The sequence below is a fragment of the Falco peregrinus genome, chromosome 5 (genome assembly GCF_023634155.1).
Source record: "Falco peregrinus isolate bFalPer1 chromosome 5, bFalPer1.pri, whole genome shotgun sequence".
NCBI classification, from domain to species: Eukaryota; Metazoa; Chordata; class Aves; order Falconiformes; family Falconidae; genus Falco; species Falco peregrinus.
The window spans coordinates 48,293,943-48,319,955 of NC_073725.1; the positions used below are offsets into that span (position 1 = coordinate 48,293,943).

The window sequence follows — 26,013 nt, forward strand, 5'->3', positions numbered from 1 at the left end:
AACAGAATATATGTATAAAGCCACATAATTCTGTAAAGATAACTTGTGCTGAAATTCAACAAAGCATGTTATTTTTAGTAGTTGCAGATCATAAGTGGACATTTTACAGAGAAACCTACAAAAGTTAGTTGTACTTTCTGGTAGTAATTACCTCCCACAAATATGACTCACTCCTGCAGTTTAAATGCGATGGTTTAGTGTCCCAAAATCAACAGTTTTATAAATAAATCTCTGAATCACAGACTGAATGCCTGAAGTGTTTAAATATTTCTTACTGGCCTGGGAAGTACTTTGCATTTAAGGCTTTTACTTCACAACAAATTCCCAGTGAGCAGTACTGATACTAAAAGGGAGCAAATGCCGACAAAATAGGAAGGCTGCGGTGGGCTCTTGTAGCAGAACAGCACTAACTAAGCATTCCCAGTCTTTCGTACTTGTGCGGGCGTGCAGCGGGATTGCCAAGTGACCCGGGACCCGATCGATTTTGCCGTTTCACAGCATCCTCTTCCGCGGAAAGCGCCCCGGGAGCCGGGCAGCCCTGGGCACGGCTTGCCGGGAGCGCCGGGCGGGCGCCGCCGCAGGCCTCCGGGGGCGGCCGGCAGGTCACCTCACCCCGCGGGGAAACGCCGGCCGCCGCGCTGCGGAGCGGTGTTAGGGGAAGGGGCCGCTCCTCAGAAGGCCAACTCACTGCAGGGCTACAGACGAGAATAATTTCACTTACAGATCATTGGACTTTATGTAGTCAAAATTATAGTATTAATTATTTTTGAAGAGCACGACGTGCCCGGAGGTTTTTGCCCTGTCTGGGCGCGGGTGGCCGCCCCCGGCTTCCTGCCTGGCACAGGCGCTCCGGAGGGAGGGCCGCTGCCGCCGGCGGGGTGCGGGCACGGCCCCGCCGCCCGGGCACCCTCCGTCCCGGCCGCGGCAGCTCAGGGTCCCGTCCCGCTCCCCCTGGGCTCACCTCCCGCTGCGCAGCTACTCCCGCGGCCAGGCTGCCCGGAGCTATAGGGCGCGGGGAAACGTTGCCCGAGCCCCGCCGGCCGGGCTCCCGCTCCCGCTCCCGCCGCCCCTCTCGCCCCCGGCCGCCCCCCGCGGCTTGGCGAGAGGAGAGTTGAGGAGATTTGAGGAGAGGAGAGTTGAGGAGAGGAGAGGAGAGGAGAGTTGGAGAGGAGAGTTGGAGAGGAGAGTTGAGGAGAGGAGAGTTGGAGAGGAGAGTTGAAGAGGAGAGTTGGAGAGGAGAGTTGAGGAGAGGAGAGTTGGAGAGGAGAGTTAGAGGAGAGGAGAGGAGAGGAGAGGAGAGGAGACGAGACTTGGAGAGGAGAGGAGAGTTGGAGAGGAGAGTTAGAGGAGAGCGAGAGGAGAGTGAGAGGAGAGGAGAGGAGAGTTGGAGAGGAGAGTTGGAGAGGAGAGTTGGAGAGGAGAGGAGAGGAGAGTTGAGGAGAGGAGAGTTGGAGAGGAGAGGAGAGTGAGAGGAGAGTGAGAGGAGAGGAGAGGAGAGTTGGAGAGGAGAGGAGAGTTGGAGAGGAGAGTTAGAGGAGAGTGAGAGGAGAGGAGAGGAGAGTTGGAGAGGAGAGGAGAGTTAGAGGAGAGGAGAGGAGAGGAGAGTGAGGAGAGTGAGAGGAGAGGAGAGGAGAGGAGAGTTAGAGGAGAGTTAGAGGAGAGGAGAGGAGAGGAGAGTTGGAGAGGAGAGGAGAGTTAGAGGAGAGTGAGAGGAGAGGAGAGGAGAGTTGGAGAGTTGGAGAGGAGAGTGAGAGGAGAGTGAGAGGAGAGTGAGAGGAGAGGAGAGTAGAGTTGGAGAGGAGAGTTGGAGAGGAGAGTTAGAGGAGAGGAGAGGAGAGTTGGAGAGGAGAGTGAGAGGAGAGTTGGAGAGGAGAGTTGGAGAGGAGAGTTGGAGAGGAGAGTTAGAGGAGAGTGAGAGGAGAGTGAGAGGAGAGTGAGAGGAGAGGAGAGGAGAGTTGGAGAGGAGAGTTAGAGGAGAGTTAGAGGAGAGGAGAGGAGAGTTAGAGGAGAGGAGAGGAGAGGAGAGTTAGAGGAGAGTGAGAGGAGAGGAGAGTTAGAGGAGAGTGAGAGGAGAGGAGAGGAGAGTTGGAGAGGAGAGTTAGAGGAGAGTTGAGGAGAGGAGAGTTGAGGAGAGGAGAGTTGGAGAGGAGAGGAGAGTTGGAGAGGAGAGTGAGAGGAGAGGAGAGGAGAGTTGGAGAGGAGAGTTAGAGGAGAGTTGAGAGGAGAGGAGAGGAGAGTTGGAGAGGAGAGGAGAGTTGGAGAGGAGAGTGAGAGGAGAGGAGAGTTGGAGAGGAGAGGAGAGGAGAGGAGAGTTGGAGAGGAGAGTTAGAGGAGAGTTGAGAGGAGAGTTAGAGGAGAGTTGGAGAGGAGAGGAGAGTTGGAGAGGAGAGTGAGAGGAGAGGAGAGGAGAGTTGGAGAGGAGAGGAGAGGAGAGTTAGAGGAGAGTGAGAGGAGAGGAGAGGAGAGTTGGAGAGGAGAGTTAGAGGAGAGTGAGAGGAGAGGAGAGGAGAGTTGGAGAGGAGAGGAGAGTTGGAGAGGAGAGGAGAGTTGGAGAGGAGAGGAGAGTTGGAGAGGAGAGGAGAGTTGGAGAGGAGAGGAGAGGAGAGGAGAGGAGAGGAGAGGAGAGGAGAGTTGGAGAGGAGAGGAGAGTTGGAGAGGAGAGGAGAGTTGGAGAGGAGAGGAGAGGAGAGGAGAGGAGAGGAGAGGAGAGGAGAGGAAGAAAAAAAAAAAAGAGTAATTTTACCTGTAGAGCTTTACCCAAAGGAAAGTAAGCTCTCCCAGAAAAAGCATGATTTTTTGTTGTGTCCTTGTGGGGATTCTTCTAATTTTGCTGCACATTAAACTCAGATTTTCCCCAGACAGAAAGGGAAAAAAAAAACCCCACCAACAACCCAAAGCAATCACTCCCCTAGCTGATACTGCTATACCAGCGTGGCTTCTTTGACTAGAGGTGACCTAAATAACACTAATCTGATCAGATAGAAAAGCAGAAATATTTATACATATACACATATAAAAAGTCCTGATTTACACAGTTATGTTTTCAAAAAACACTCAGAAGACAAGAAATGCAGATATGCAGTTGAAACCTATAAACCTTCTATCTTTAATTACAAACTGTCAGTTAAAATCACTACTGAATCTGGGATTGCCAGTGAGAAGTTAGATATTGTAAGTCACATGCAGTCCTTTTTAATTTAATTAGAGAAAGAAATTAAAGCGCAAAAGGAAAAAGCAAGAGAACAGAAAGCTAAAGAAGTAGGAGCTGAATAAAAGAGAGAAGGAAAGGAGCAGGGACATTGTGGATGTCATCCTCTAGTAATAAATAAAGATTTCTAAAAAGTTCAAGCACAGACTCTGCAGCCTTATCTTGGTTTCTGAGTCGCGGTGTGATCTACAAAACAGCCCACTTATGACTAAACGCATTCACCTTTTGGCTGACTCATCCTCAGACATTTGCCTTTCTCCTTTATTTATATTTCAGCTCCTGTAAAATCTCTACCGCTTCATCAAGCCCACCTTTGCGGGACACGTGGATCACTCCACTCAGAGACCTGCTGTACTGGCCCCTTAAAGCAGCACATCCCCCACCTGTGAGTTTTTAAAATATTTTATTGGGAACTGGATGGGGAATTTATGTTCTCTCAGCTTACCTCCAGCAATTGGCAAGTCTGGTAACTTTGTCAGGCTTGGTTATACCCATTTACATTTATTTTATCTAGAAATACATGTTCCCCTGATATTATGCAGGCGAAGATTAGAACAAAGCACATCTTTACATGTATTGTGATGCTCCATTTTTGATGACTGTGCACAATATCATTTAATCAATTGCATACATGCCCTACAGTGATTCCCTGTGAGCTGCAGACTCTGTGTGCTGCCAGCTACTGCAACACTGGCTTTCCACAAGCGACCAGCCCTGGTGCAGTGGGCAGATACATGCTGTCTAAGATTATCTGAATTCACAGGATCACAGAATCATAGAATCACTTAGGTCGGAAAAGACCTTTGAGATCATCAAGTCCAGTCATTAACCCAGGACTGTTGTGCCCATCACTAAATCATGTCACTGAGCACCGCATCTATGCGTGGGGGTATTTTTTGATTGATCCTACTTAAAAAAGAGCAAGGCCTCCTGATTTTCCTACTTAGAGTATTACATGATTATTTTACATAAAATACCAGTCCCTTGAGGAAAATGAATAGATAATAATGAGGATAAGGTGGCATCAACAATAGAGCATTTTTTGTTTTTCTGAAAGAGTCAGAAAGGGGCAGTGAGATAATAGAAATGAGCTGAAACTTAAAAGAAGAAAGTGTGAGATCAAGAGCTTCAGCTAACAACAAGAATGAAACAGAAACAACAGAGGAGGGAGATGAGCATGAACACACTGGCTGATCACAGGATTACTGCAGCCTGCCAGTCAGCGCGGTCCTGAGAAACTGCAAATGTGATCATAGGATGGAAAACATGATCACAGGATACAAAAAAGTGTTGGTAGAGCATAGGAAGAATTCCGGCCCTTGTCCAAGGCATTGGCAACACCTCTTCTGACATCTTTTGAGTCACTGGGTCGCTAGCATTCAGAAAAGACATTCAAATTGGGATAGGTGCAGAGGAAGGCTACAAGGTTAAGTGGTTTATTTTATGAGTAAACTACCTTATGAGACTAAAAGAAGCTGCTAAATAAAGCCAGAGGGGAGATATGATTGCTGCCTTTAAATCTCTCTTGTTGATGTTATTGATGTTAAAGGTAAAAAAAAGGGCACAGATCTAGAAACACAGTAGCAATGAAACACATCTGCAGAACTAAATGGGTTTGAAAACCCACAGTGGCTTTTCTGAACAATGCCTGAGAGCTGCGCAGGCACACCAGCCTTCCCAGAGCGACGTCAGAGATCTCAGACTGGGCGCAGACAGGCCCAGTTATCTGGGTCTAGTGACAGAGCACGAGGCAGAAAGAGCTGGCAGATCACTGGTGTCTGCTGCACCCGAGCTGCCAACCTACCCCTGCCTATTCCTACCCCTCAGTCAGCCTCACAAAGAGTCTGAAGCCATGGGGGTGCTGTAATCGCCTACCAATGCTGCCCATTTACTGCTGAGTCCCTCTCCCAGATGGAAGCAGGTTTCTCCTAAATAGCCTAGGGAAAGACTCATCCATCCTCTCTTGCATCACAAGTCTACGAGGTGGAGGTAAAGGGTGCCTAAAATATGAATACACCAAGGCTTAGCCCTTCAAGGAACAGAGCTCAGGTACAGTCTCCCCTGCTGCTCTGGCAGAGTGCAGCTGCTCTGCCATCCCCTCCCAGAACAAGTGAGCTGCTAAAGGTTACGTGCCTCGGTCGGGGACAGCGAGTTCCTGCACAGGTTGTGCCCTAGGCGTAACCGCAGCACAGCACCCTCCGTCCTCACCCGTTCTCACCTCCCTGCAGCGAGGCCAGGCATAACTGGGTTCCTATTTTTGCTCTTGCTACAGAATGCCTGAAAAGGAAGAAATTTTTCTTCACAGTGAAAAGAGGTTTGAAAGATAAGAAATGCTCCCGGAGTCGACTGAGCTCGGTGACTCTTGTGGTATGCTCCCTATACGTGTTCAGACACTTCGTGTAGATACTCCAAGTCTTTCCCCTGGTGTATCTGCCTCTCCAGTGCACTGGTCTTCTGCTTGGGATCACAACTGTGAAATGCTTCAAGTGGTGAGTGTGCTGTCCCAGCTCTGGCTGCAGTGACAGGGGACAGCTATGTAACCAACGGAGGCAGGAGGCTGGCACATCCCCCTGAGAATGCATTCTGAAGCAGTGAAGAAAATGGAGTCTGATTAATGCATCCGCAGTGCAAAAAATGGGCAGCGATTGTCCTTTGTTTCCCCATTTGTGACTTTGCAATGTGGATTGATTACAGCCGTCTGAACTCAGCAGATTTCCTCCCTGCGAACAGTGGGGAACATTGATGCTCTATTTCCAAAGAATTTCTGGGAAGCCTGTTGCACATACGTATCAACAACTACTTGCTTGGATGTTTTTTATTTAATAGGGTTTTGAAAAGCATATGGAGAAAATTTCTGCTGTGGTGCATTTAACTTAGAAATGTGCCGTGCCTAGAGGAATAAGCTCTTAGGAGTTAACAATGCTTTTGTATCTGGGTAAAACGTACTGGTGTAGGGATGTGTGTTTGGACTCTCGTCTTACTGAAACCTCTGGGGCCTGTGGCTGAATTGTACCTTGCTGGAGAGATCAGCCTCCATGTAGGCAAGGCTCTGTGTAGAATTTGTGTTTGCTAAAAGTTTTTGCTTAAGGCCTTGAGTTTTATAACATTTTTTTATAACGTTTGCTCTTTGGAACAATATCTACAATATGTTCATTTTCCTTTTACTCCAAGCTCCAGCAATCACCGTGAATTGGCATTACATAACACAGCACATCTGGCCTGGAAAAGGACAGTTCAAATGTTCTATATTTGGGTTGCGATCATTATTTTAATGTAGGTCTAGTGAGGGGATTTGAAGATAGATAATGTCTCTAAAATTTGAAAAATTCTACCGTGTCCTTTTATGATATTTGTTTTAACTGACCTTTCTTTATTTCCAGATGACAGGAGAAACCCTTCAGAGCTGACACACAGGAGCAATACAGAGTACAAGCAAGGTGTATCTAGAGTCTGCAGGGACCCTATATATCCTGCTAATGCTTATACAAGTGGGAATTGCAGCCCTTGGACCCCACAGCATTCAGTTACACTTGAATTTCTGATTATTCACTCCCTTACAAATAGTTTTTGAATCTCCTAGTAGCAAGCCTGAACACACAAAAGGCAGGTCACTGCTATTCAGACTTCTATTTCAAAATAAGCCAGCATCTGATGCAATTCACTTTAAATAGTACATCCTCAAATCATTGTTTTAAAAGCTTCCTTAAAAGTTGTTAAGGGACTTTTCTGTTTCCCTATTGAAATTTAAAGTGGTCTTTTCAGCAAGGAAGAAACTATTCAGGGTCCAAAATCTAAAAAGTCTTTACACAGACAGTTAACCAAAATAAAGTTAAATATACCTGTAAAGCCTCTGCAGGAACTGGACTCTGCTAAGCATAAAAGAGAAGGTATAAAATCTGACTATGCTGTCCAAAAGCACAGAGCAAATAAAAAAATTGAGACCATTTAATAACTTATCTCAATGTTATCAAGTTGCAAGCACATAAAGTACTCATTTCTCAGCCAGCAGGTTTTTCAGGTAGGAGGCAAACCTTCAGGATAATTCCAAACAGGTCTCACCAGTTATTTAAAAATGCACATTCATTATTTGTAGCTGAAGTATTTATCTGTTTCACTTTCAATGAAACTCACGTTTGAAAATTTTATAGGCTTAAAAAGCATCATTCAGTCTGGTTAAAGAGTTTACTTTTGCTATGCAGACTGAAAAATACAGTGCACTCATGATACAGCAGGTAAACATAAAGGACAAATGCATACATGCTGTGTGTAAGGCAACAGATCTCACATTGGGAAACAAGAGGGGGAACTGAAAGAGAAAAGACTGGGAAGCAGGCAGAAGAGGAAAGGAGACAAGAATAAGCACTAGCAACCTGAGTCAACATTAACAAGAAAAGACTCCCTGAAGGGAAGAGGTCCCTTTCTCATGACTTCTCTGTTTATTGATTCAAATGGAAGAAGATAGATAACACATTGCAGACCTGTTTTCTAATTAGCAAACAAACTGAAAACTAGAATTAAAACATCTGATTTAAAGAATGCATGAAAAGCTGCCTTACTGTTTTGACTGTGCCCTGTTTAGTCTGCTTTAAACTTTTTAGAAGCTCCGTATCAAAGGTTATGGAACAGATGGAAAAAAACAACGCCAGCATATTTTTTCCCCTTATGCTAAATGATAGGACATGTAGTAGGTAGATACCATACAAGCGGTAGACAAAACCCTGATGTAGCTTCTAAAATTTGTAAACACCATACACATTGCACTTTTTAATTACTGAAAATCAGTATTATATCTTTAGTCTGAACCACACACCCCCAAACAAAATTTCCTAGATGATTTTATGATGCAGCAATGTGTTGAACTTACACATCAAAAAAGTCCCAGTTCACGTTGTTTATTCTTCTATATCTTACAGAGGAAGGATGCTTTCAGCATGCTGTAAATAATGTCATTAACCTTAACATGGTCTTCAACATGGTCTTGAAGCTCTGCAATGTCCCTGGTCATGATCACAGCTTGCAGCAATCACGACTGAGATGCATACGTATTCCCGCCGGATCTTCTAGGTCCCACGAAGCTACAGAATGTATGTGTTCGCATTGATCCCACGCTCAAGCTCACTTCAGGAAAAGCTGCTCAGGCTTGCTGTAAGCCTGCAGTTAAACGGAAGAAGATGCATAACCCCTCTATGGCCTGACCCCCATCAGCCCCTCAGGGAGTCCGGGCAATGATGGCATTAGCCCATCAGCCAGGCTGCTTGACGTTCGGTGCACACTACACCCAGCTCTAAGAGCCGTTCCCAAACCAGGAGCAATGTGTCTTGTTTAAAACCTGGTGGTTTGTGAACTTATCTCCAAATACTCCCTCAGGAAAACAGTGAAGTGTCAAACCCTAATATCTTAAATTATTGACATACCAAATACCCTGCAAAGGAAAACAAACACATTTGCTCTCTTATGGTGAAAACAAAAGATTGGTGCTGCTTCTGTAAATAATAGCAAGGCTGGTTTTTTACCAGTAATAATGCAGTTTCTACACCTTTTCATTTCTTAGATTTTATGGATGACAGCAAAAAGCTAAAAGGGGGAAGATGCATGGGCAATGAAGAGAAGAAGGGATTTTTGCTTTGGTAGAGCACTGAGGAAGCTTCAGAACAAAAGCCTGTGACTGTGGCGCATCAATGATACCCTGATTGGTAGCAATGGGTTGGATATTAAACCCAGACTTAATGGAGAATGGTGCTAAGACATAGTGCTATATACAGGTAATGTCAATCAATCTCCACTGATCGAGATCCCAAAATTATGTCATCCGTGCACATTGTTGATATTTTTATTAATATGGTTAAAAATGTCAGTATCCAAAGAGCATTTGGTAATGCCTTCTAGAAAAACACCTAGGAAGAAGTCAGTGAGTCACAGGGTCATGTTTTTGGTTTTACAGTGATGCTAAAGATAAAATTCATTTATAAGAGAGAGAATAAAGTCTACACTTTGAAGGTTTGTCTATATCAGGGAATTTTACTGGTAAAACAGGAAAGAAAAATGACTTTATACATTTCATCAGCTAAGCCCCACTGAAGTTAAAATTGCTGGGAGGTTAAATATGTACATATTTCTGCTGCCTTTCAGCATTTTACTGGTGGATCAATCAAGTGTTCCTCAGTGAGCTAATTCTGTCCCTGCTTTGGAGCATGCTCAAAGTAGATGGAATTTTTTTTTGCACATCCATGTGCTAAATTTGAACAAATTTCTCCTGCTTATGTATCAGCCAAGATTTTCCACAGAAAGCTGAAAAGACATCCCAACAAGGGGGTGACTTACTCGCCAAATTTTAAGCAAGGAGTTTAGAGCTTCTCTATATGGTCAAAGGAACGTATCTTTGCTTAACTGCTTTATAGATACTGATGAACAATTTGATGAACTTCTCACTCTTTCTCTACTGCATCCCTCTAAAAAAGTCAGATTGCAGGGGATACCCAGAAAAGGAAACTCTTGCCTAATCAGTTAAAATTTAAACCAACCAACAGCTGAAACTATAGGCAACTGAAACCTGCTTCTTATAATGGAAATGTCAGATATCCTTAATTACAGGTCACCACCAGTTCTGCCTGCAACAGAGTAATTTTATTTTATCCATAGAAATGAATGGAGTTTAGGGGGAAAAAATATTCCACCTATTAAATCCAAAATCCAGGCTGCTCCTTCACTACTGCTCTGCTTTGGGCCAGCCGAGCAGCTACAAAATTCCCACTCCACTTGTTTGCTGTGGTTACACAGTCCTGTGTTATTTCCACTATCTCACACACAGAGCCAGAAGAACTTGGAAGATGAAAAGACTTCTGCTTTCAAATATTTTCCTTTTAAAAGCAGAAAGCTAAGTGTAATTCTATTAATGCATTATTATTTCGGAGGGACTGCTGAAGTCAGGAAATTCCAAGTCAATGCTATATTATATTCATTGTGCAGATGTACCACTTTCTGTTCCTCTTTTCCTTGTTAAATATAACCTGTTGTGGCGTATTTTTTATTACAGAATGTGCAGTGGGACAGTTTCTGCAGCAATGCTGGAATTGCCACCCAGGGGAGATTAGTTACATCTGAAAGTGGATGGACAAAAACAAAGTGTAAAAAATGGCTGAAAGCAAGGTAGCATGTGCCAGGTGAAGATCATACTCCATTGGACTTTTACTTCGATAGGTTCAAGGCACTGCTCACTTTCAAAGAATATTCTGGGAAATCTTCCTGATGTCCCACTACAGGTAGCTTTGTTATTTTTTTGTAACACTGTATCAAACATTCATACTCAGAATTCTGGGGATGATTACTATTTCAGATACGTGGAAATTCTCTTGTTCTTTATCTGTGCTTCACTATTTTGGAGCACTTCATTCTAAACCACTTAGGAATATGAAGTAAGGATATTTAAAATGAGAGAAACAAAACAGCACCACCACCACTACCACCACCCCAAAAAAAAACAAACCAGAAAACCCCCAAACCAAACCAAATCACCCTCCAAAACTTAAAAAACCAAACCTGAACAAAACACAACCCCAGAATTCTCAAGCCACTGCCACTGACTTAAAGACCAGCCTTTACTTCCCAGACACAGGTCATCATCCTGCTTCAAGGCTCTTCCTAAATGAGGATTCTTAATTACTGGCTGATGCCTTAGGAGCTCTTCCAACCTCATCCTGCTTCTTTGTTTTGCTGAATCAGGCACAGATGGGTGCTGTCCCCGGGCTGCTCAGAGGGGTGGCAGAGGGGAGCCCTGGGGAGCGCGGGAGCATAGGTGGGCAGGGGCTGACGTAGGCCCCTCCATGCCCTGATCTGCTCTTGAAGCTGTTGGCTGCCAAATGCAAATCAGAAGTTTTCAGAAACCTCTGGTTTATGGCTTCTCTAACCAAGCAGGAATTAAACACTACAAGGCAGCTCCTGTGCTTGCCATTTCAAGGCTCTTTTTAGGCAGCAGTTTGCTGAAAAAGTACTTTTGCTGGACTTTCTCCCCAAAGCATACTTCTGCTTCTCCTGTTGTTCCTTCTCTTCACCCTTTCACAAGCAGCTTTGCAGGCTGTATGCCAGTGACACCCACTTCTACCCATCCCTCCTTCCATCTGCACAGCCAACTCCGGACAATACGGCCCACCGTTATGTTTTGGGTGATGGATTTCAGCTGTGTCACTCCAAGAAAGGACCAATAACCGCTTTTTACTTTTTACTGCCCGTAGATAAATGAAGGGTAACTATAGGCTGATTACCCTCCACAAGTTGCATTGACGCACTCATGATATAAATTGTTACAATATACTAAATACACTAAAAAAATTATCAGATGCTATGTACATCAATCTATGCAGGGAGAAATGGACACTAAGCACCAGCAGCTGTGTGCACAAAAGATACAGCACTGATGCTGGCAAATTTCATAGTAATGCCCATTATAGACAGCTCTGTAGGGACTTGCTACTGATTAACTGATCATCCCAAAATCTCTCTGCAATAGGATCAGATGAAATCAACAGGAATAAAGCTGGATATGGCCTGCAATTGCAGTTCTCGGGTCCTGTGGGTCATGGGTCTCTCCTTGTATGTTTCCTGGATATTCAAAAGAAGCAGCTATGAGAGCACTGCAGCCCTCCTGTTTCCTTCCATAACTTCCTCAGATCCTCAGCTGCAATTAGGACTCCCAAGGGAGAATTTGTATTCACTTAATGCTGACTTGACTCAGCAGAATATGGTGAGGCACCGGCCAAAAACCTCCCTGTATTCATTTCAAAGAGCGCTGCTTTCCGGGGACAGCCTCCTCTGTCTCTTCTTTAAGTGCCTTCTGCAGATTCCCACTCTGAGAACAGTTGGATAAGCAGTGCTGTCAGGTGAGGAGGAAAAATGCTCCAAGTGACGGATGTGCTGCCAGCAAGCAGACAACTTGTCAGATGGACTCTGTTTAGGAAACACGTGGTTAGAGCTTGACAGAGCAGCACCGAAAATTTAATAATGGAAAATGATAACAAGAAGATTACCTTCAGACTTGTGGAATGTGATCTAATTCCTAATGGGAGAGGCACAGAGACAACCCTGACACTCTTCAATGTGTATCTTAACCCCAAGATGTCTTAACATGTATCATAATAAACATAGCTTCGTCTTTGTGTGGTTTATTATTATAATTATATTTAAGTGTCATTATTATTATTAAGTCACTGCTCATTATTTTCTGCATGACACTAAGCCAGTAATTTCTTAAACTCTTTGATTCTCTTTAGACCGGAAGGTTATACTCAGCATCCAACGGAGAAGTGTAGCTTTCTTCTGACACTGCTTTGCATCCTGCTTCAGTATGTTCTGAGTAAATATGGCAACCTGAAATATTCTAATACTGGAATGATGTTTTTCTTGTAAAAGGATCTCAGATGATCAGATAATAGAAGAGAGGTCTCTTACACTGAAATGAATAGTAACTTAAAAATTGGAGATTACTAGTCCCTAAAATCAACTGGCATCTTCCAATGGGAAAGACAGAAGAACGACTCCTATATCTTCATCCTGAAACTTAGATTCTTAGGCTCCAGATAAATGCCCTGATACTAATTATTATGTTTTCTTTTTGAGATCATATCTGGAGGTAGGAAGGGCTCTGCACAGTCTGGTGATGGATTGCAGTCCAAAGAGCACTGAATCATCCTGAGGAAGCATGAGTGTTCCCATGACTTCAGGAAGTGATGGATCCCTCCAATGAAACAGCATGCTTACCTTTCATAAACTCTCTAGGAAAATACAGGGAAAGCCATATGGCATCTCCTAAAATTAGATATCACTTAACATAGTACCTAATTGCAAGGCCACAGAGCCTACATCTGTTGGAACTGGGCGTAGCATGAAATGTCAAGTGCAGATTTAGATCCAAGTAGGACTGCAAAAGGGAAATGAAGTGCTTTTGACATTCTTTTAGCTGAGGAAGAAAGAGCTTCCTGATGAGTTTGTTGAGATTCTGATGGGGAAGAGCAAAAGGTTTGGAGAAATCTGAACCTTTTCCCAGCAGGAAAGTGGAATAAAAAGTACTTGGAGCTTTTCTGTTACCTACTCCCCCGTGCTCCTCTCCTGCAGAGATGCAGAGATGCAGACCCCTAGCTGGTAGTTATCATTATAGCAGATGCTGTTGGAACAAGAAAGTCCAAATGAATCCTCAAACACTCTTCTTGCTTAAGGAATTTCCCATGTTGTGATTCTTCAAAGTTTCTCAAAGCATTTGGAAAATGAACTCTGATGAATGAAACGTGTCTGACAGGATGTATGACTTCCCATATATTGCGTGTCATGTAAGTCAAAATTAAATGTAAGCATCTGTCTAGGACTGCCTTACATGCAAATTCCAAGACTGTCTTCAGACTGGGGTTTGCATGAGTAGGATTTGGGAACTATTTTAAACATGGAGGAAAGATATATTAATACATTGCTGAGCTACACATCTTCTTAAGGTGCAGGAAGAGATGGGGTAATGTAGCTCTATGACTGAAAAGGGAAGCATTAATATTTCCATTCTGTAATGTTGTCATCCATGCTGGTTATAGCTGAGAGCAGCTGAAAACAGCATTGATCATATAACTAGAAATGGTAACCTCTTCAGCCACTTCAAATAAATGGGAGAAAGACTGAGTCTGCAGCTGCTGGTCCAGCATAGTACTTTTAATTTGAACTACCGCTGGTTTTGCTTTGCTAATACACAGGGATTTGAACAGCAGCCTCAGCTGTGGTGGTAGTAATCTCTTGGGGAGGGATGGGGCAGGCAGATGTGGGTATAACCAAGGGATCACGAATCTAGGCCAAGCCCATGACTTTGTGACCTTCCTAATCTTCAAAAACAGCTTTATGCATGTGTGTGTATATACAAACAGATTGATGTAGTAACAGATATACACCATAAATGTTATCTAAAATTGTTATGCATATTTTTTAATATTCTGAAAGGTAAGAAAAGCTAGTGAAGAAAGGCATCCTGAGCTCTTGTGCAGTAGGACATGAGAGACAGCATCGAGTAGCAAGCAAGGAAAAGAACACACAGATGAACTTACCTTAAATATTTCCATTTCAGTTTAACCATGGATTTTGCTCTGGTACATTTGATGATCCCTGGCTGGCTGGATACTCTGTCCAGTATTTTTTTCTATGCATGAAGAATGGCCTGTTTGCTAAGTCTGGCATTTCAGTCTAGGTAGACACAGCAATAGACAGGTCTGTCTGTTTGCTTTCTTTTCTTCAGTCTTGCCCAAGTCAACAGAAAGGGTTATCCATCACTATATCCCTGGAAAAAACAGCACATAAACTGTTTGCTTAGGATTCGTATCAGTATGCATCAGTTTGAGGGAAATGGAGACCCCAGCAATGCATATGTCCTTAAAATGCAGTTTCAGAGGCTGTAAAACTAATGTAGTACATTACTATTCAGGAGAAAATGTGATTTAGTCTGACTCAGATTAAGACTAGATTGTAGTTAAAATGTCTTGAAAGAGACTCTGAAAAATAGTTGTGCATAAGCTACCTTTCTTAGGGGAAATTAACAGTACTTGCAAGCATAATTTTTCAGACCTTCCAGAATAAATATTTAAGCAAGCAACAATGTTAAGACAAAAACATCTTGGAGCCTATAAATACTATTAAGGAGCAGAGCAGTCCTTATGAAGCAATCACCAACTAAAGATAAAGTATTCTAAGATGAAGCATGCAAGTAAGTATAGTCCTGGATTCATGGTGAAGAACGCTATTGTAGTGAGGAGCTTTTCCATTTTGCAAATTAAACCTACATCTAAAATTAGCAATGAAACCCATGAAGTTCTTGATGTTATTTAGAATAAATGGCATGGCACCAAAACACTTCTATTAATAACAATTAAGAAAATTTCTTCTGTCCTCTTGTTCAAGGTGCTACAACGATGAATCCAAATACAAGCACACCTGCAGGAACAAATTTGGAGGTTTGGGATGATACATCTTCGCAGAATAAGATTTTCACAGTTATCCTCTCTATGCTAAGCCTACACAAATATTTTATAAACATCTGGCTGGATTACAAATAAATGAAAAAAAGCAATTTTCTTTCACGCCGTAACAAATGCTTTTGTTGCCTTTGGTGTTGTGTGATATATGGTACATTATGCAGGAACCAGAGAGCTGGTAACAGCCTTATTAAGGTATCTAAAGGTACTTGGCAAAAAAGACACCAGTTCCAGGTGAGGCAACAGATTTTAGGACTTTTCATCCAACAAAACTGGGAGTAAAAATTTGAGCAGAGAGATGAAGTCATCTCTGTAAACCCCCAAAACCTTACGACAGGAAAGCATATGTCACTGACTGGATTGATGTCAAGAGTAAGAGATGGGGTGGGATTCGTCTCACTTAACTTTAGATGCTTGTGAGGTATACCACGCTCTGCTGACTAGATCCCTGCTAACTACAAAGGCCGTCTGGAGGGACTAGCCCAGAAGTAAAACTTCACATAAGGCAGCTAAGTCCCATGCATGGTCACCTACTACAGGTACTGAACATGAATTAGTCATTGCTTGCAAGAAATCAACTGCTTCAATGAATGCCTACCAACAGCTACTGAAATAGGCAATGAATCTTTTAAATAGAAATTAAATCACCTGAACCACTCAAATTTTAGTTTTATTACTTTGGATAGCTTTTGTATTTGCAAAACAGTGGTCAGACAAAATCCTGCAGGCATCTAAATCCAAAAAAAGCTCTCCATTACTGCTTTCAGCTTCTAGCTAATCCTAGTCATTCAGGATTTTTCAGTTAAATTCTCCATGCATGTGAAAATCTGCTTCTGGTCATTCCTACAACTGCCTAGCTCTTCACTCTACCTAAACACCTGCAGATCTTCAAGCCCAGCTTTTCTCTACCTCGCTGCTCTGCAGAAATTGATTTGGGCTATTCAGAACACACCCTGCATGCATGAAATGTTGGGTGTAATCCATCTTTAATATGAAATGCCAGTAGTCACTGAGTTCCTCCAGGATATTGAAAACTAAGGTTTGATTCTGTCCTCAAATGAATCTGAATCATCATCATTCACCAATGATGCCAATTCACCTTCCTAAAGACAACAATTCAGGTGGTCTTCATCTGCACTGAGGAATGCTTTTTGTTTCTATAAATTACGTAAAATAGTCATTGAACTAGAGAAAGATAACCTAACAGCCAGAACATTTATCTAAGTAGTGAGAGGAGCAGAGTATTTCAGTCCTTCTCTTAAGATGACACCCGAGTTCTTGTCCTTCTTCCAGTACTTGCACAGTTAGTCAGCATCAGTAAGAGAACATGAGAGTTCTTCAGAATATCTAAAGCCCAGTGATTTAGGGTACTGCTCACCATGGACATCTCTGTTCAAACCTCTCCAGTAAGAAGAGGGAACCTAATAAAAGGGAATTTTCAAATCACTTGGTTCATGAAAACCCCTGGACCACCTCCTCTGCTTGTAAACGAATGCTTGCTCTAACCCAAGCTTTTAATACTTGGGTAAAAAAAGACATTTTCTACTTGATCTCACATAAAATCTTTTTAGGCTTTTATTTCCACCAGGGAAAAAAGAAAGGTTTATTGTTTCGATGGATCCAAACTAGGCTTGCCTTGTTTTACCTTGAAACCAAAAATTCCTGATATGCATAGCCTTACATGAGAATCATAGTCTCTTTCCAATTCTTTATCAACACATGATCATTCTTGCACTGAACTGCTGTTCCCTCCTCCAGTAAACTAAACTCAGATTTAATTACACTAGATTTTACACAGCTCTGTAGTGCCAGCAGATCTGGTCTGTGCATCTGAGTTTCAAAGATACTACTGCCCATTTTAATACCATATGTTTGTATCTACCAGACAGACCCTTAACTTGCCAAATTGGGGAATCAGACCAGTTATGCTGAATACACCAAAGCTTCTGTTCACATCTCAGAAGATAACCATTACAGTATCTGTGTTTTTCCTCATGGCATCAACTGATGACTTGTTGAGGTTTCTTAAGCAAAATTGGATTTTTAATTGTATTTGTTGGTTTGTTTTCATAGACTTACATACTCCTTTTTCTGGCTTGCTTTGTTAATTTTGTATATCCAGAAGACACACTGCAAGCTCCAAAACTATAGCAGCTCCAAAACAACAGCTTTCCTTCATGTATTAACAAACATTTCCTGCAGAAGTATTATGCACTTTGCAGTGAGAAAAAAACAAGACAAACGAGAAATAACAAATTAATAACATCTAACATTAGAATGTGTTCCAGCAATTAAGAACCCCAAATATAAATGAGAATATGCAATGAAATAATTAAGAAATCAATGTTAAGTTGGACTTTAAAGAGCTGAGTGAGCCAGCTGCACAGATATCATAACAAAGAGAATAGCTCCAAATGAGATCCAAATGAGCAATCGCACACAACTGTGACAGCAAACAGCAAGAGGGCTGAGGAGTAGAACTAAATCAGAAACAGAATGTAAGTTACAGAAGGAAACAAACATGAACCATATGGGAAAATATTCACAATACATTAGTGTTTAATTAGATAATATAATGCATAAAAACACTTATGAAGAGTCATCATAAACAAAGATGAATGGAAAACGTGCTACTAATAAAACTGGGTAATCTAACTGCACTACAACTGTAATTTGATCAGTCAGAAGTTCAGGTGTAATTTAAAACAAAAATTAGTACTTTGATATTGCATTTTGCTACTGTATCTAACAGTACAAAATAAAGTATTGAAGTAGACATTCTCAACTGAGGCTCCAGGTACTTTGAAAACAAACAAAAAAATCACAACTGTTCACAACCCAATGCTTGTACCTGAATTTGCATTCCAATTCCATTTTGAACACACAAGATTTGCCTTTTGGATGAAGAATATGGAATGACCTTTTCAAATATTTTCCTTCTCTAAAATAATTTTTTGCATGTGTGAAGGCTCTGAAACAGAGATCACATCTAAAGTTAAAATTCACATAAGAATTGAATTGTAGGTCTTCGTTATGTTTTTGTACATGTACTTTATACAGCATAACACCCTGACACAGTCATCAGCACGTTAACTGCTTTCAAGAGAAAAACAATATGCAACAAGCAGGGCAAAAGGAGAGCAAACAAAATGGTTTAGAAGGCCTTTGTGATCTTCACAAACACCTTTTCTTAACAAGGAAGATTTTTGAAAAGTCAATTGCATACATGCAAATCATTATAGCTGTATATAGCTATGTACACATTGACGCTGTATGGCGGTTTACATCCTTATACTTAAATCTTTCAAGCAGGTACAGCCTTCTCAAGTCATGAATGACATGACAATTTATTAGAAATCATAGCTTCAACATACACAGTAAAGTACAAAACCAGAAAAAAAAATATAAGCTGAGAAAAGTAAAAAAAGGATAATTTATCCTGATAAATATTTACAAACTCCACTCTAAGCGAATGTGCAAATTTCAAGTGGCTTTACCATTTTTTGAGACTGTATAACATCCCAGGGTACACCTTCAAAACTTATTAGATTCATTTGGAAGCACAAATAGAAATTGAAAGACCATCTGCAAGGGCACTAAAACCGTATGTTGATATCTCTAAAATCCACATTTTATTCAAGATTAGTTCCTCAGCTAGCTGCAGTCAGGCTGTGTATTTCTGGGTCATTGTTCTCCTAGTAAATCTTTCAACTACAATTTCTACAGAGAAGAAAAGGCACATTTTTTAAAAAAATAAATCATAAATTGAAAAGTAAATTTTAGGAACTGACATTCCAAGAAAATACACAGAAGTGAAAACAAAGTTTCATTAATGGAAATCAGGAAAAAAAAAAATCTCCACAAACCAGAAATTAAAGAAGAAACAATTCACTGACTCATTTTCCACTGTAATACTAAATTCATTCAACTAAATGAACACCATTAAATCTAGAATACTCACGACAGGTTGTGAAACTTCATTTCATAAAGATGAATAAGGAGTAGGCATACAAACAGACAACTGATTGCTTTTATTTAATAATACGTACTCCAGAGATCATAAACCATAACACGACATACATGACTATTTTTAAATGGCAAAAACCATCTGTAATAATCATTAGCTGGTTTCCAAGCATCCATACTCCAGTTTGACTACTGAAGTATTTTAATTCCTGTCTTCAGACAATGGGAATAAATTTCAAAAAAGGTGAAATACAGCAGCTATGCAATCTGACGTGACAGCTACATCACGCCTAGACAGGTTGCCTAAATTCCCACACAAATTATGTCACTGGAGGCAAACTAATTGTTATGGATGACCACAGTCTTAGAATTCCTCCTTTAAAGAAACATATTCTTAAGCCTGCCACATTTAGGAAGATGCAGAAAATATACTGCTTTGCTGAGATTTTGCAAATTAATACATTAATTCCTGCATCCTTGACTGAAAAGTCAGATTGAAAGCTGTGCACCATAAAGAAAAACAGGAGTTTTCATTCTTGCAGCACTAACCAGTTTAAATTACATACACAATGTGCTCATGTATTGCAGAACACTACAAAGATAGCAGGAATTTTAACTAGTGGATTTGCATCCAGGATTAGACTGTGTTGGGTCAAAACATGTTGACAGTGGCTGCATCCTTAATTGTGATGCTTTTTAGCACAGTAAATAATGGGAACTTTGTGTACAAAGATATGAAGTGCTCAGTTGCTTGGATTAAACATATCAAAGTTTAAAAAAACAAAACCCCAAAAAGCAACCCACCCACATATCTATTTACAAGTTGTGAATTAGACACTTTCACAATGAATAGTGATTGGAATAATCAATAATTTAATGCAAAAACACCATCCTCTGCTTTTTTAGTTTCTAGACCTACTTGGTATCAAAGATAACACATACAAAGATTGCTTTGGTTTTCTCCTCTCATTTATCAAAACTATAGCAGTGTAGAGCTAGCAATGCTCCTGCCGGTTTCAGTTCTGCTCTTCAGAAACTAACGGGCAGCAAGAGTTGTCACTGGTTTCTCCCAGCTGCTTGGAAATCTCAAGAGACTAATGCTCAAACAGACACTATGGCTATTTGAAAAAGAGCTATAACAAACACTAGGAGACTGCTTCTCTCCTCATTTTGTTAGGAAACATAAATTGCCCAAAACAGACAAGAATTCTTATGCAGAGCTAAAAAGTGACAAAACTCAATGAAAATAAACTACTTGAAAGGTGCTTAAACAGGGGCCTGGAATTTTGAGGGGGCACGCAGGGGAATGCTGTTACAACTCTACAGATATTATTACAGCTATGGGGTTTTTTATTTATGCAACTACCTTCTTAAATATGACAGACTTTAAGGAACTAAAATCAGCATCAAAATCTGTATGTGACTTTTGGTTAAATTAATCCACAGAATGATAAAAACATTCAAAAATTCCAAAACACCATTAGCCTTCATTTGCAAGCACTTGCATGACCACAGGTATTCTGCACAAAAAGCTGACAAGCAAGGATGTTGAACTACTAAAGCAGGACAAAAATGAGATTCTGCCTTAATCTTTGCAATTCTCACTTATGAGGGAAGGCTGAGAGAGCTGGGCCGGTTTAGCCTGCAGAAGAGGAAGACTGAGAGGGGATGTTAACAATGCATGCAAATATCTTCAGGGTGAGTGTCAAGAGGATGGGGCCAGGCTCTTTTCAGTCAGGACAAGGGGCAATGGGCACAAATGGCAACACGGGGAGTTCCATCTGAGTATGGGGAGGAACTTGTTTAGCTTGAGGGTGACGGGGCACTGAACAGGCTGCCCAGAGAGGCTGTGGGGTCTCCTTCTCTGGAGACATTCAAAACCTGCCTGGACACGACTCTGCGCAACCTGCTCTAGGTGAACCTGCTTTAGCAGGGGGTTGGACTAGATCATCTCCAGGGGTCCCTTCCAACCCTGACCATTCCGTGATTCTGTAATTCACTCACTCAGAATTTTGCAGATGTTTCATTTTTATCTTGTCGTTGGTTTCACATTGTGCTTCTTGGCTACCCTTGTACTAGGGGTTTGGAACTCCCAGCTAATGCCGAATCTAATGCTTTTAAATGGCTTCTGTTCTTCCATCAAACACTTTGTACTGTTTGATTTGTTACCCTTTAACAACTCCCAGGTAGACCCTCATTAAATAGTTGAGGTCAGCAGCCATTGCACACTGGGTAAAGATATGTATCTAAACCCTATGCATGTATCTACACCTAGGTTTACAAATTTTTTGAGATTAGACAAATGATTTGTAACCTGTAAAGAAGGGCAACAACTGTTTCCATGCGAGTACCCAAATCCACGACTCATGTAAGTTTCTGAGAGTACGATTAATTTTGAAAAAAAATGCCTCTAGGTCTTTACCAAACTTTACCAAATCCATTTTAGCCCTATACTTGTTTTGTTTTGTAAGCATTTCTGATTGTAGTGACTTCTGGGAAGCTTCAGATAAAAGATACTTTTACTGACTGCCAGGGTTCAGTATCCATGAAATGAGGCAGTATGTTACAGTGTGTGAACACACACCTTGGGGAAACAGTGTAGAATACCTAAAGGCCTCAAATTCAGTAGCTTATCAAGTACTTATAAAAAGTACCCATTAACATAAACACTGTCACTGAAACTTAGTTGGATAAAAGAATTGGCCAGAAGCGCAGAACTGTAAATAAAGAATAAAAAGAATAAGGAGGGAAAAAAAGGAATTAGGCCTAGAAAGAAATGGAAACTTTATTTTTACTGCCTGAGAAGCAGCAGTAAATAAATAGAATGAGTGTTTGATGGTAATGTTTTAATTTTTAATACATTACATATTTTATTAAGTCCAAAGGAGATTATTTATTAATTACCTGTGAAAAACCTTCCCTTTCTATTTTTTTAGGGCGCTGAACTTTATACCTCTTCCCCTCTTCATAGAAATGGGAAGTACAGTTAAGGAAAGCCCAAGAATGACAGATTTCACATGCAGCGTCAACAGCACGACTCTCGCCCGGCTGTTGTCTCTTGATGGGGCCTGCAAGGCGAGATTACAGTCACGGTCTGAGCCTGCCGCTTCCAACACCCCTGCACGGCGCGCCCCCTGCCCGGGCCGGGTTACGGTAAGGGCGGCGGGGAGCTGGCTGCGCGGCGCGGGGGGGACAGGACCCTGCGGCGGTGCCAGCCCCACCACTGCTCCAGCGCCGGAGGCGGGTGCCCGGCGTGGGGGCGAGGGAAGCCGGGCGGACACAGGGCCGGCCCCGCCAGGCCCGGCCGCCCGCGCTGCACCTGGGGGCGGCGGCCGACGGGTTGCGCCCTGCAGGCCGCGGGAGGGAGGCACCTGGCAGCGGGGCGGGAAGCAGGCGGCGAGCCGGTGCCTCGACGCGGCGGTGGCGGGGCGGGAAGGGCTCCCCCGCGGGCCGCGCCGACGGCGGGGATCCCCCTTCGCTTCCCCGGGGATCGGCGCCCCCCCCCGCCCCCCCTCCCCCGCGGCCCCCGCCCCCTCAGCCCAGCCCAGCCCGCCCCGCGGGGATCCCCCCCACTGCCGCCGGCAGAGGACCGGGGGGCCGCACCCCGCGGCGGGTCGGGGGTCCCCGGGGCGAGACCGCAGCCGCCCCGCGAGCCTCCCCCGGCCGCGGCCGCCGCTGCCGGTACCTGCGGCCGCAACTTTTCCCCCGCCGCCGTTCAAACGTCCTGCCGTAAAGCGCCCGTCTCCCCTGGCAACAAGGTTCCGGCCGAGCACTAGGTGTAGGAAGGTGATGTAAAAGTAAAACCACCCAGTGTCGTAAACCAGGTCCGGGGGGGAGGGGAGGGGAGGGAGGGGGGGAGGGCGGGGGAGGAGGTGACTGGAGCATTTAGACACAAGCGAGAGGATCATGGCGGATGGCCCCAGGTGTAAGCGCAGGAAGCAGGCGAACCCGAGGCGCAATAACGGTCAGTCAGCCCGCGGGGGCAGCGGCCCGGCTGCGCTGGGGCGGCGGCGGGGCCGGGGCGGGGGCCGGGCAGAGCCGTCCCGAGCGCGGAGGGGGGGAGGTCGGGCGGGCGCGAAAGTAATTCCCCCCTCCGCTCCTCGCCGGGAGCCCGGCTCCCTCCGCACCGTTATATCCGCTACCTGGTGCCTCCCTCGCCTCGCTGCCTGCCTCCCTCCTCCGCCTAGCGGTGCCTCCGCACTCCGCCGCCTGTCCGGGACCGTTACACGCTGCCTTCCCCCACACGCCCCGCGACCGCCCCGCCGCCGCTGCGGGGAGCGGGCTCAGGGGGCCCCCCGGCCGCGCCGCCGCCCTCCGGCCCGGGCGGGGACGCCGAGCCTCGCGGGGAGCGGCGGGGGAGCCTCCGTCGCCCGCCCGGCCCCGTCAGACCCAACTCCGAAACTTATTACCTGCGCGCCCCGGCGGAGCGGAGCGGGGCCTCCCCGCCCGCCCGCCCCGGCCCCGCGGGCGGGATCGCCCCGCCGCCCGCCTAGGAGCGCCTCTCCGCCGCCCGCCGGAGTTCCCCTCGTTCGCCCGGCAGCGGGCCGGCTACTCGCTCCCGGCCGGCGCCGCGGGGCGGGTCGGCGTTCGCCTTTTGGGGGGCGGCGGTGGGGGACGCCAGCCGTCACCGGGAGGCGGGGGGGGGGGGGGGGCGCACCCGAGGAGCGCGGCCGCCGTCGGCGGGGGGAGGCACCGTCGCCGCAGCGGGCGGCGATTCGCGCGGGGGCAGCGCGGCGCGGCCGCCCCGGGCCGGCAGGAGGGGGCCCGGCGCCCCGCCGCCCGCTCGCCGCCTCCCCGCCGAGAGTTGGTCCCCGGCGGCGCCCCGCGGCCGCGCTGCCTTCCCCGCCCCGGGTCCCGCCGGGGCGGCCTGGAGGTGGGGGGGGCTGCTCGCGGGCGGCGGGGGGCGGGCGGCGAAGTTTCTTGCCTTCCCTCTGGCTTCGGAGGTACCTGTTTGTATAATAATGGGTGGTAACGGTTTGGCCGGGGGCCCCCGCTCCGCTCCCCGTGCGTGTGCGACCAACTGCTGCGGTCTATATAAGGAATTACACTTACATTTCAGACCGTAGGGCTGCTCTGGGGTGGGTTTGTCGTTCCCCCCCCCCCCCGGTACGTGTGTTACTTTAAGATGCATTTGAAAGGTACACGGCGGGGGGAATAACCGCCCGTAACACCCACTCTGCTGATTTTCTGGAAAATGGAGTAGTTCGGTTCTCTCAGCGACTCTTCGGAATGGGATGTAAAGCAGGAGATTTTGTAACCTTCCTTGGCAATTTTAGGTTTTATGTGGCATTTCCTGTGCAGGGTCACAGATAGGAAGGCTTTCGCCTGCGATCTGAGATGTTTTCGTACGCAGTGAACGGGCTCCGAAATAGACCAGAGTCACGATGGGTGCTGCTCCTCTAATCCTGACCGCTTCGGGCGGAACGTGGGGATAAATAACGGCCCTTCCAGGGGCAGCGAGTTGGTTTGATCGCTTTGAACTTAGGAGGGCTTCCTTATTTTTGTTGTGTGCGTTTTCTAGCAAGTATTTCTGTTTGCACGTTCGTATTATTAATTCCTTGTCGTAGTGTAAATATTTATATTTAGCTCATGATTTGGCTGTGCTGAAGGTAAGTTTGGAAAGTGCTTTTCTCTTTACCTTATTAAAAATGTTGATGATCCAGAGAAAGGGGCTTTTCTTGTTGCTGACGACATGTGTGTGACATGTGAGTCTGAACCACCCAGCGTCTGTGCAGGAGCTGTAAACATGTTTACCTGAACAGGAAAGAAAATGGATTTTTCTCTTAAAGATCCAGTGATACGAATATCGTACTCTTAAAGCATATCAACAGATGACTTGAGAGAGAATTTTTCTGAGAGCCTAGCTTTTGAAATCAACGGGCAAAAGAGATTCTTGATCGCTGCAGCAAATGGCAACTTGTGCAGGTAGAAAAAAAGATGGTGTTTAGTTTTCTCCTGCATGCATGTCAGCCCCCTCCTGTCTGCTGCTTTCGTTCTCAAGGGAGGGATTTATTTACCACGCTTGCTGTCAGTGTTTTTCCTTTGTGCTTAATAGTAGAAAACCAGATTTTTGTGCTGTTTGGCACAAAAACGTTTTGTCTGCAGTGTGTATCACTTGCAGAAAACAAAAGGTGTAGAAGATGTGGTATCATTCCAGGTATCTTTCATCTTCATCACTTTTGGACCTCATTGCTGCACCCGTTTTTCTACAAAAAGCCTCTGAGTCTTTATCAACTAGTTCTGCAATGTAGAATATGGCATGTCTTGTTTTAGGCTGATTTTGGTTCCTTTTTTTGAGGAATTAAAACCAACTTAAGTCGTGCATTGAAGCATCAGGATTGGTTAGATAATAGATTCTGGATAATAGAAATTTCTGAGCAGTGGGTTTATGATTGACTTGAAATATTTACTAAATAAAGTATCTGGAGAAATGCTAACCCTTTTAACCTTTAAAATAAATATGAGACTTCTTGAGGGTTTTTTTCTCTCCCCCCCCCCCCCCCCCCCCCCCCCCCCCCCCCGAGTCTCTTATAGGTGAGTACCTTCTGTCAATGAGACATCAGCGTACAGGAGATGTTTCAGCAACTGGCTTGTTTGTAGTACGCACTAAATTTTATGCTGTTCCAGTTGCCTTTTCCCCACTTTACCAGAGGATGTGAGATTATTAGAGATTGCACTTGACATCCAGTATACCAATTAATAATACTGGGCCACAGCATCAAGTTAGTATACTGTGAACTTTCAGTCTTCTTATGTGTTGGTAAACTTAACACAGCTGTTGTACTGTAAACTTATGTTTTGGTTTGGGTTTTTTCCCCATCTCTCAGTGTTTGGGAGCCAGAACTTAAG

General features: G+C 44.3%; 1 protein-coding gene and 2 long non-coding RNA genes across 6 annotated transcripts in view; 2 read left to right on the plus strand and 1 right to left on the minus strand.

Moving 5' to 3' along the window:
- On the minus strand, positions 1-25,643 carry LOC106112275 (uncharacterized). Of its 3 annotated transcripts, none has more exons than XR_008747613.1 (6): positions 24,112-25,643; positions 22,850-22,936; positions 22,069-22,232; positions 14,278-14,507; positions 2,744-12,148; positions 1-695 (listed from the first exon to the last, which is right to left on the minus strand). It is a non-coding gene; the product is annotated as an uncharacterized LOC106112275 (long non-coding RNA). The 3 variants fall into 3 exon arrangements; XR_008747612.1 differs by lacking the exon at positions 24,112-25,643 and adding an exon at positions 23,307-23,567; XR_008747611.1 differs by lacking the exon at positions 24,112-25,643 and having other exon boundaries at positions 22,850-22,997.
- ZEB1 (zinc finger E-box binding homeobox 1) overlaps positions 22,188-26,013 on the plus strand; it is a 127,147-nt gene continuing 123,321 nt past the window's right edge. The window contains exon 1 of one of the 2 annotated variants that reach the window (XM_055806787.1): positions 22,188-22,317. Coding sequence is in view for 1 of the 2 variants with exons in the window: in XM_055806786.1 (XP_055662761.1) it covers positions 23,071-23,128 (58 nt within the window). In the remaining variant the exon portion in view is untranslated. Of the gene's footprint in view, positions 22,318-23,006; positions 23,129-26,013 lie in introns of those variants that run through there. The other variant, XM_055806786.1, reaches the window with a different exon arrangement.
- LOC114011197 (uncharacterized) overlaps positions 23,983-26,013 on the plus strand; it is an 11,550-nt gene continuing 9,519 nt past the window's right edge. The window contains exon 1 of the long non-coding RNA XR_008747610.1: positions 23,983-24,107. This is a non-coding gene — a long non-coding RNA (uncharacterized LOC114011197). The remainder of the gene's footprint in view (positions 24,108-26,013) is intronic.